At 44.2% G+C, this 10,589-nt stretch overlaps 1 protein-coding gene across 1 annotated transcript; it reads left to right on the top strand.

Annotated features, from left to right (window-relative positions):
- Positions 1-3,081: 3,081 nt before the first annotated feature.
- Positions 3,082-9,823, top strand: LOC120643856 (probable NAD kinase 2, chloroplastic). The gene is made up of 8 exons (XM_039920342.1): positions 3,082-3,660; positions 3,996-5,888; positions 7,241-7,362; positions 7,446-7,587; positions 7,675-7,896; positions 8,384-8,458; positions 9,084-9,185; positions 9,368-9,823. Exons 1-8 carry the CDS (start codon positions 3,478-3,480, stop codon positions 9,569-9,571), a joined length of 2,943 nt encoding a protein of 980 aa, XP_039776276.1. The 5' UTR covers positions 3,082-3,477; the 3' UTR covers positions 9,572-9,823.
- Positions 9,824-10,589: the final 766 nt, after the last annotated feature.

The following is a 10,589-nucleotide window of genomic DNA, read 5'->3' as shown; positions in this document are numbered from 1 at the left end:
ATTTCTCACAAGTATAGCAGAGTCCATTTGCCTTGTGAAACGCCATTAATTTGGCCAATTTGGAATCCCCTTGCACTTTCTCTGTCTTCTTGACATCATCACGCTTGAACGAATGCTTGACTTTGTCCGAACCAGAGAAAACCTAGCTGGTGGACTTGCTTTGGTCCTTAGTGCCCACTGCACGGTTGCGAGACTCCAGCTCCTCTTCCTGTAACAAGGCAAGAGCACTAGCAGTATCGACATCTTTGGGATGATGCAAAGCAATGGGGGCTCGGATTTCTTCTCGGAGTCCCCCCAGAAAGTGCGCGACAAGGTAAACATCATCATAGGACCCATTATACCGAAGGATACTGTGAGCAAGTTGTTCAAAACGAGCATAATACTCAGCAACAGAGTCAATTTGCTTAAGCATGTCTAACTGTTTGAGATATAGCTGATACTGGTCTTTATCAAAATGCTCACAAACAGCTTTGTGGAGATCTTCCCAACTAGAAACCCGACCTCTAAGCTCATATGTCTGAAGCCAAGACGCAGCAACACCATCGAAATTAAGGGTGGCAAAAAGAGGTTTAAGCGCATCACTCACGCTATACACCTCAAAGTAGATCTCACAACGATCCTTCCAGAGTCTAGGGTTCTAACCATTAAACTTGGAAAACTCTAATTTGGGCGTCGAACCAGAACGAGTAGGACAAACTTCACGATCCGCCATAAACTCAAAGGCAGTGGAGGCTGGGTTGCGAAACATACCCGTGACCAGGTCTGGCGGAGCGGATCCAAGGATCCCACTGCCAGCAACCCAGTGGCTAGAATCAACGCGGTGCCCGCTGGGCTGCTCCACAGCCGACGCAGATGGGCGTGCCGCTGCATCCGGAGCCATGTTGAGGTCGAACGGGTTCACCCACAAATGGCGGAGGCGGGGGAGGGTAAGCCGGCGCCGAACGGTGAGGGGGTGGGGGTGGAGGGGGGGAGGGGACACGCTCCAGCCGGTGAAGGCGCGTCGCGGTGTCGTCCACCTTGGGGAGCAGAGCATCCATCGAAGCTTCTGCGGACGAGCGCTACAACTCCAGCCTGGTGACCTTGTCCCGGATCTTCTGCATGATGGCGTCGAATCCAACAAACTTCGTCGCGAGATCCTCCATCGAAGTCGTCATTTGAGCTTCAAATTTGGATGGCTTCCTCGGCGCCAGAGCGACACAATCCGGTGAATAGGACGAAAAAAAATTGGGGGTAATCTGGGGGAAGGCTCGGAGTACCAATTGTTGTGATCTAGCGTGGAGAAGAAGAGATTTGGGGAAAAGCTAGCAGAGAAATTGGATTGGGGTCAGAGGAATTTGGGGCGAGGCGCAGAGGACGCGTGGAGGACAACTTCATTCCAGAATAGAGAAGATTTCACACGATTCATGTGTTCGTTACAGAAGGCATTAACCTTTAAAGAGGAAGTCTTCCCAGCCAACTAGGCTGACAGCTAAGCAAAGAACTTCCTGGGCTGGACGCCGGAGCCCGAGCAGCCCACTCAGCCACCCACTTGTGTCGTAGCGGTTGTAGAGGTCGTGACAGTGTCATCGACACAGTTATCAAAATAGTAAAATAGATAATCGAGCCAAATGAGTGCCATAGTAATAACACTTTTCTTACATTCTATGACACTCCGCATAATATCTCTTCATAACGAGGCTGCCATATCAGCAAAATTAATACTCATGACACTCCCATAACACTCCTACTGAGATTGGCCTTACACAACATCAGCATCTTTCGGAAGATGAATAGGAGTGCCCACCCACTGACTGCCACGTTATAGGAGTGCCCATTGTGCATTATTAAGACGAGCATGGGCAACACACACTGACACTGACACTTGCATCTCGCCTACACAGGCCACAAATTAGTCAGAGGCGTTGCTCGCCAAACTAAAAAAAAAGCACATAAAGCTTCAGACAATGAACAAGGGGCAGTGATCTTCGTAGGCCCAACCTCACGTTTGGGCCGCTGATCTATTCCACTGGGCCAACAGACAGTTCACACGGTGGGACTGAGCGGCCACGTTATGGGAATGCTTTCACTGGGCCAACGGACAATTCACACGGTGGGACCGAACATGTGCCAATTGCGACTGGCATAGTTTTCATTCCCTATTATGTCAACGAAATTTTTACTCCGGTAAACTAAATTTGACTGAATACATTTTATCTCAATTGAGTTTTTTTGAAAACAGCTGTCTGCTTTGTTTTTACATAAAAATTTCATGGGTTTTAATCATTTTTTCGAACAATGGGAAAGAGACAGGTGCCCTATTTTTACCAAATAAAACTCATTTTTCTATCTTTGCTACTCATCATATTGTTTTCAACCAACTGCTTGAAATGAAACAAGGAAACCGCACAAGATATTAGTATGATACACACTTTCAAAGTTACTTTAAAGTTATTGCTCAATGAGAAAAAGAGAATCGCATTGTAACTTTAGGCCTCCTGTTAGAACGCCGAAGCAAATCACCTCTTGCTCAAAACCTCCGTGTTTTTATGCGGCATTTGGTCAAAGTTCCCTATCAAAATAAAACTTCAATTCTAATACTCCATTCATTTCAAAATGTAGGTCGTTTTGGCTTCTTTAGATTCATAGTGTTTATTATACATTTAGATATAACGTATGTCTAGATCTATAGTAAAATATATGAATCTAGAAAAGTCAAAACAACCTACATTCTGGAACGGAGAAAGTAGCTGTGAAAAGCTAAAAAAACTCTTCTGACAGGTGGTCTGCCAGGCAAAGGTGTACTAAATTTTCCCTGAATTTTCTTTTGACAAACCCCAAAAAGCAAAGACAGGTTCAGAAAACTTCCAAAAATGTAACAGAAGCTGATTTACCAATTCCCCACGGCACCATCCATGTTACCGAAAACGCGAAAATCCACAGCAATCTAGAAAACTCAACCACACATTGTGGTCCACGATCCATATCCCCACAACTCTCCAACCTCACCCATTCAGCAAACCTCCAAGAACGTCAATTTCAGAAAAAAAAACATCTCATGGCTCCATTTTCTCCTCTTTTCCTCTTGCAAAATCGCCACCACATTTTTTGTTTGCTGCCGATTTTCTCTGCATCCTTGCGCTCCATCTGGCAGCGTCAGGAGGAACAAGTGTGCACACAATCGCAGTGGCGCACCTGCCGCCGCCGCCGCCGCCTTCGTCTTCACCCCTTGTTTTTGAAGATTCCACCGCTGCTCCCTCAAAAAGCCACGGTTTTTACGCGAACCAACCGCGAGAATCCAGTCAATTCTGATCTCTAGTTTCCGCCCGTGGATGCCATCGGGGCGCTCGCCGGGAGGACATCCGCCTCGCCAGCGACGCCGCGGCGCGCGCTCCCCTTCTCCGCGGAGAGCTGGTAGCTCCCGCCGCGCGAAGCTCCGGCTCTTCTTGGCCCCGTCCCATCCCCGCCGCCGGCGCCGAGTGGCGCGCCGCGCTTGGCTTGATGCTCGACGTCTGCGCGCCCCACGGGCCCGCCAAGCTCCCGGCCGCGTCTGTCGCCGGGGCGCGGGTCGCCGGGGTCGCCAGAAGGTGGTGGTGGCGCCCCGCGGCGGCCGCGGCCGCGGCGCGCCATGGCATCGCCGCGCGGGCGTCGTCCTTCGGTTCCCGGATCGGGCTGGACTCTCAGGTTCGCTGGGCTCTTCCTTCTTTCTTGAGCATTTCGTCGAACAGTTGGGGAGCCGCTCACTGCCTGGTTCTTGGCGTGGCGGCGCCTAGTTCTGCAGACTTCTTGACTGGTAGTAGACAGACAGCTGCTGTCCTGTGTTTGCTCACCCATTAGTTCATTCTGATCCTCAGGGTGATTTTGTCGGGCAGTGTGATATGATGTTAGAGATGAGCTTGGATTTTCTTTCTTGTTCGCTTGCATCGATAGCTCCATGTCAATTTTGTATTTGGTATTTTTAGTTCCATTTGTCATAGATGGGACGATGCTCCATTGATGTATCAAATGGTTTCTTGCAGAATTTTCACACAAGGGACCTGTCCCAGTTGTTGTGGGTTGGTCCGGTGCCCGGCGACATTGCAGAGATTGAGGCCTACTGCCGCATATTCCGTGCTGCTGAGCAGCTCCACACCGCGGTCATGTCGGCGCTCTGTGACCCAGAGACAGGCGAGTGCCCTGTGCGCTACGATGTGGAATCAGAGGACCTGCCAGTGCTGGAAGACAAGGTTGCTGCCTTCCTCGGCTGCATGCTTGCATTGCTGAACCGGGGAAGGAATGAGGTGTTGTCGGGGCGGGCAGGCGTTGCAAGTGCCTTCCAGGGATCTGAGGACAACACCTCAGATAGGATCCCGCCGCTCGCCTTGTTCCGTGGAGACATGAAGCGGTGCTGTGAGAGTATGCAGGTTGCGCTTGCTAGCTACCTTGGACCGAGTGAGCCCAGGGGTTTGGATGTACGGAGGAAGCTGCAGAGATTGAAGAATGCTTGTTATGATGCCGGTTTCCCAAGGGCTGATGGTTGTCCCTGCCCAACATTGTTTGCGAATTGGTTTCCTGTGTACTATTCGACTGCTTCAGATGATTCAGGGACAGAAGAGTTAGAGGTTGCATTTTGGAGGGGAGGACAAGTCAGTGAGGAGGGACTGGCATGGCTACTAGAAAAGGGATTCAAAACTATTGTCGACCTCCGGGAAGAAGATGTGAAAGATGATTTGTACCTCTCAGCGGTTCAGGAAGCTGTCGGATCAGGGAAAATAGATGTGATAAATATGCCGGTTGAGATTGGAACTGCACCCTCAGCTGAACAGGTTCAGCAATTTGCAGCACTTGTGGCAGATGGCGCAAAGAAGCCCATTTATCTTCATAGCCAAGAAGGTGTTTCTAGGACCTCTGCAATGGTCTCAAGATGGAAACAGTATGTTACTCGTTCAGAGAGATTGGCCATCCAAAATCGCTCTCTAAATGGGAATGGTAAACTCCTGATAAATGACAAGACAGAGCAGCACACAGGCAGCTCAAGTTCCTCCACAAATGGAACTAAAAATGGTACACCAGTGGAATCTGATAGGACCATGGACAATGGGCAATCATCTGAGATAGACATAGAAACAGCTCGTCATAATCCGGAGGTCACTAATGCCCTTCCCATTGATCAAAGCACTGAGCAAAGTGAAATGCCTAGCACTAGATCAGAACTCCTGTCAAACTTCACGCTGGAGAGTAACCCCCTCAAAGCACAATTTCCTACTTGCGATGTTTTCTCTAGAAAAGAGATGACCAACTTTTTTAGAAGCAAAAAGGTTTATCCAAAATCTGTCCTGAACTCTAGGAGACGATCAAGTAACTCGCTGGTTTCAAGGAGAAAACAAAATCTTAGTGCAGAGCATAATGGAGCCATTGGCTATGAAGCAGCAGAGTTTACAGTTTTGAAAAGTTCAAATGGGACATCTTTTGACAATGATTATATTCTATCGGCTGCTTCAGGTAGTACCAATGGAAAGCCACCCAACAATGGAGCCTCCACATTAGTTGAGGAAAAGGAAAGGAAAGTCTCAGTTGTTACTGTTGATACTAGAGCATCTGCCAGCAGTTCTAATGGGAATGCTCAGGTTGCATCACAAAAGTCCGCTGAAAAGAATGGTGTCCCTCATCTGGAGAGAAACAAATCAGATCCTGTTGATGGAAATATGTGTGCATCTGCAACTGGTGTTGTTAGACTTCAGTCGAGAAGAAAAGCAGAGATGTTTCTAGTACGTACTGATGGATTTTCTTGCACTAGAGAAAAAGTAACAGAATCATCTTTGGCTTTTACACATCCTAGCACCCAGCAACAGATGCTTATGTGGAAATCTCCTCCAAGGACTGTCTTACTTTTGAAGAAATTAGGTGATGAACTCATGGAGGAAGCTAAAGAGGTGCATACCAACTTTTCTTTGAGAGCATGCATAAATCACACAGAACCTTGAATAGGTGTTTTAGTTTTGTCCTAAGTCAAACTTCTCCAACTTTTGACCAAGTTTGGTAAAAATATACACCAACATCGAACAACATGAAATTAGTTTTATTAAATCCTATGCAATAGGTCTTGATATTGCATTTGTTTGCTATTGTAGCTGTTAATATGTTCTCCTTTATGTTCAAGAAAAAAATATATTCTTCTACGAACTCTGTCAAAGTTAAAAGAAGTCTGACTAGGACAAAACTAAAACACATCACATTTTGGAAATGGAGTATCTGGTAGCAATTGATTAGTGTCAGTCATCTCAAAGAAGATTAGGGTTCTTGCATTTGATGTGGCATCTTTGACTGATATAAAGAATTTAGTGCTAGCAAAAAATTTTTCTTCAAAATGTTTTCATGTTCTGGAGGTACCTACCTGATTTCTGCTACTGATACATAGCTAATTTATAGTCAGCTATAGGAAAATATAATGCATAGAGAGATCTAAGGACTGTATCAGAGAGATAATTATATATTGAATATGTGTAATTATTTTTATCATAGTTTAAGGTTCTTCTTTGGCTTTAGGTTGTAGAAAGATTTGATGGATCAACAAATGCCAGTTAAGGGCTTTGCTTTAAAGCTGAAATGAACTGTATTGCCCTGGGATACACAAAAGGAGATATTTGGCTGTTTATTGCATTGTTGGAGACCATAGCCTGTTCTCATGTGAGATGGATTAATTGGTGAACCTCATTTCGTGTTAGGGTTAATCTTTACTCTTTAGTTGTCATGGGCATTGGGTCCATGACGATAACTAGACCTAGGCTATGCTTTTCATGGCCGCGATCTATGTCTTCTCCGGCGAGGTTTTCCCCTCTACCGCAGGCTTGGTTGTTTAGAAGAGATAGAAAGAGATTAGATTGGTTGATAATTCATTGCTTGATTAAAAGAGATACAATCCCATCCTTATATAGATGGGCTGACTTGACCCTTAAGAAACCCTGACTTAACCCTTAAGAAACCAATCTCTAAATTTAAGGAAATAACAAACCAAGCTAATCTAATCTTTCCTAATATCCTAGGCCTATTACTGTTCACGGCGTGAACAGTACATCCTACCCATGACATTAGTGTGATTTTGGAACTTTTTGGCTTAACTGTTAAAGATTTCAGTGTGTGCTTTTTGGCAGTATATCTTCAGAAATGTCAAAGATGGTCTTAATTTTTATATCTTCAGAGCTGTCAAGTAGTCTTAATTAGTTTCTTGTTCAGCAGTATACATAGCATTTGGCAAGCTATAAAATTCCAATCACTTCCTTTTCAGGTTGCTTCATTTCTGCATCATCAAGAAAAGATGAATGTTCTTGTGGAACCTGATGTTCACGATATATTTGCTAGAATTCCTGGTTATGGTTTTGTGCAAACCTTCTATACTCAAGATACCAGGTACAAATTAAACGTATTTAAGTTTGTGAAAAGTGCTAATTTCCATAGTATTATTCAGTAACGATGCTTTGTGTTAAAATCAGTGACCTACACGAGAGAGTTGATTTTGTCACGTGCTTGGGTGGTGATGGAGTCATTTTGCATGCATCAAACTTATTTAGAACTTCTGTACCACCTGTTGTCTCATTCAATCTCGGATCTCTTGGATTCTTGACTTCACACAATGTACATTTTAATATCCTCCCTGAGAGAATTTCAAATTAACCTATTTTTGCGTCAAAACTAAGCATGTTCTCATTTTATTTACCTCAGTTCGAAGGTTTCAGACAAGACTTGAGAGCTGTCATCCATGGGAACAATACACTTGGAGTTTATATAACCCTTAGAATGCGTCTAAGATGTGAGATCTTTCGCAATGGAAAAGCAATGCCCGGAAAAGTGTTTGATGTGCTAAATGAAGTCGTTATTGATCGGGGTTCTAATCCATACCTGTCAAAAATTGAATGTTACGAGCATAACCACCTTATCACTAAGGTATGGCTCAGAAAGACCTAGAGCAGATGTATATCTTTGCATCTTGTGGCTTGGTGACTGTGGGTAACTGTGCATCATAATGTTTTCTTTATGTTTCCTCTTTGAAGCCTTTTTTTTTTCTCAACTTTACTATGCTTGACAAAGTTCAGGCAGCAGCTGCATGGAACTAGAGAAGCCATAGTTACCTTCTTTTGTCACTTTTTATATGATTGTTTTACACACTTACTGTCTATATGATAAAAGATTTATGTGTTAACATTATGTTTCGAATATTCTCCAAGCTGACACTATCCTTAGTTACTCTTCCTTGCATCACTCTATTGCATTAACTGTTCACTGCATAGTAATGTAAATATACTTTGAGCCAGCCTGCTACACTTGGCCTCTTACTCCTGAAGATTATATCGTTTAATACTATTTATGCACAAAATTCAATATTGTTGTTTAAACATACTATATATCTACTCTAACTAAAAATTATATCTAGGTGCAAGGAGATGGTGTGATAGTAGCAACACCAACTGGCAGTACGGCATACTCTACTGCAGCAGGGGGGTCAATGGTAGGTTAATTCTTACAAGCTATAATCATTTAACTGTATCGATTACATGGGGAAAACACATTTATCAGTATTATGATGACATGGCACCTATTTTTTCAAATGCTGATCACTCCTTGTAACAAATGGATATTTCCTATTTATGAAGCACATGGCTGCTACTTCAATTTTATATATATATATATATATATATATATATATCATGTCATGTGTCTTGTGCATATTTTAGTTTTGTTTTAAAAAAAAAGGATGCGAATTCTACTGCCTACTGGTCAAATGGTTCTTAGAGGCTGGCACCTTTTACCCTGTCTTCAGAAAATCAGGCTCATTCAGTGTTTTACTTTAGGAATGATAGAAATAGTATGTCCCCATCGCCTATGAGGAAAATTTTTGGTTTCATAACCTTTTTTCTGAAGTATAGAACTGAAGATCTTTAGGTTTTGGAGCTCTGTAACTCTAAGGGTTCAGCATTTCAAAGCTCAATAATGAGAAACAATATTATGCCTTGTTTGTTTGCTTTTATAGGTAGTGTTATGTTCATGTGTATTACCCTCCAGCAAACTATTTCTTCTCCAGTCCAACAACTGGACAGTAATTCAACATGATCATTGTGGTTTTTCCTGTCTAGGTCCATCCAAACGTCCCATGCATGCTGTTTACTCCAATCTGCCCTCACTCGCTGTCATTTAGACCTGTCATCCTTCCGGATTCCGCACGTCTTGAATTAAAGGTACTGAGCAACAGCTGAAGTGCATTGTTTAACTTAGTGTTAACGATGACCATTTTGTACTATTTAAGTCTTACCTAGCTTTAGCTTATCAGATTTTTATCCCACAATATCATACCATGTTTTGCTGACTGGTAAATTTTGCACTGTTGTGGGACTGTCAATTGCACTTGCAACTGTACCAGATACCAGATGATGCAAGAAGTAATGCCTGGGTATCGTTTGATGGCAAAAGAAGGCAGCAATTGTCAAGAGGAGACTCTGTTCATATATCCATGAGCCAGCACCCGCTCCCAACTGTTAATAAATCTGACCAAACTGGTGATTGGTTCCGCAGCCTGATCAGGTGTCTCAACTGGAACGAGAGATTGGACCAGAAGGCGCTATAAACACTAGGTTTTTCTTAAAAAAAATTGTTTTGTTGTACATATATAGTTTTACACACGTTTTTTTTTCTTCTAACATGTACAATGCGTGTACCATCGACCTAGCACACAAGCAGCAGTGGCAGCACGCGTTACGACTTACGACCCTTCGTCCGTGTACGAATCTGCTCTGTAAATCAGCTGTATATATCGAGGTATTTCTGTTCCCATAATTCATCGGAAGCAACTGAGCTAATACCACTTCATTTTCTCCAACATTGATCTTGTTCATGTTTGCATCTGCTTTGACTCAATGCCCCATCTAAAACTTCCAGGCACAATTGGTTTTGAAAATGTCAAGCTTTCATATTTTGGCCAATAATTAGTCAAAGTACAAATGTATTTACAGCGTGTACAATTCTGCAACTACATGGATATTTTAAGCTGTACAAATCTCAATAAAGATAAAGGCACTAAGCCTGCATTGTTTCAAAAAAAAAAAACTGCGTCCATGTTCGGGCTCCTGATTGGGCCCGGTCCATCCTGACCTCCGCTGCGGACCCGCGACCGTCGTCCAAGTCGGTGCTGGAGGACTTCTCGCCGTGGCTCGCCCCCCCCCCCCCCCCCCCACACCCACACACACACGGCACCGGTGAGCGAAAGACCTCCAAGACCACCGGTCGCCGCGGGGGGGGGGGGGGGGGGGGGGGGGGGGGACGGGGAGTGCGCAATCAGAACATGCGCGGCGGACGTGGCGAGCAGCCTGCCGTCGTGCACCCGGGACGTTGAGGCTGTTAAGATTAATTAGGAATAATTATTAGTGATCAATTGTTGTTAATCACATCATTAGCAACTGCTAATGACGGTTTTGGGGGCAACCGACACCCTTTGGGCAATTGGCCCTTTCGGTCATCAGGCAACTGCTAATGGCTTTGTATATAGGGGAATTGGTGTTTCTATACCCCTACTCTGAAAGCTAATTGTAATTTTACTCGGACTTTCTGCAACTCTGTGGATTTACCTCTATTTTATAAAAATGAAA

The sequence above is a fragment of the Panicum virgatum genome, chromosome 8K, assembly GCF_016808335.1.
Source record: "Panicum virgatum strain AP13 chromosome 8K, P.virgatum_v5, whole genome shotgun sequence".
In the NCBI taxonomy this organism is placed as follows: domain Eukaryota; kingdom Viridiplantae; phylum Streptophyta; class Magnoliopsida; order Poales; family Poaceae; genus Panicum; species Panicum virgatum.
This window is presented reverse-complemented; position numbering and strand designations above follow the sequence as displayed.

Bases quoted from the DNA above. Each gene is read 5' to 3' on its own strand.
- LOC120643856 (XM_039920342.1), top strand. From the start codon at position 3,478: ATGCTCGACGTCTGCGCGCCCCACGGGCCCGCCAAGCTCCCGGCCGCG. The intron at 7,588-7,674 runs GTACATTTTAAT...TATTTACCTCAG, and splicing joins GATTCTTGACTTCACACAAT to TTCGAAGGTTTCAGACAAGA. The intron at 9,186-9,367 runs GTACTGAGCAAC...CAACTGTACCAG, and splicing joins CCGCACGTCTTGAATTAAAG to ATACCAGATGATGCAAGAAG.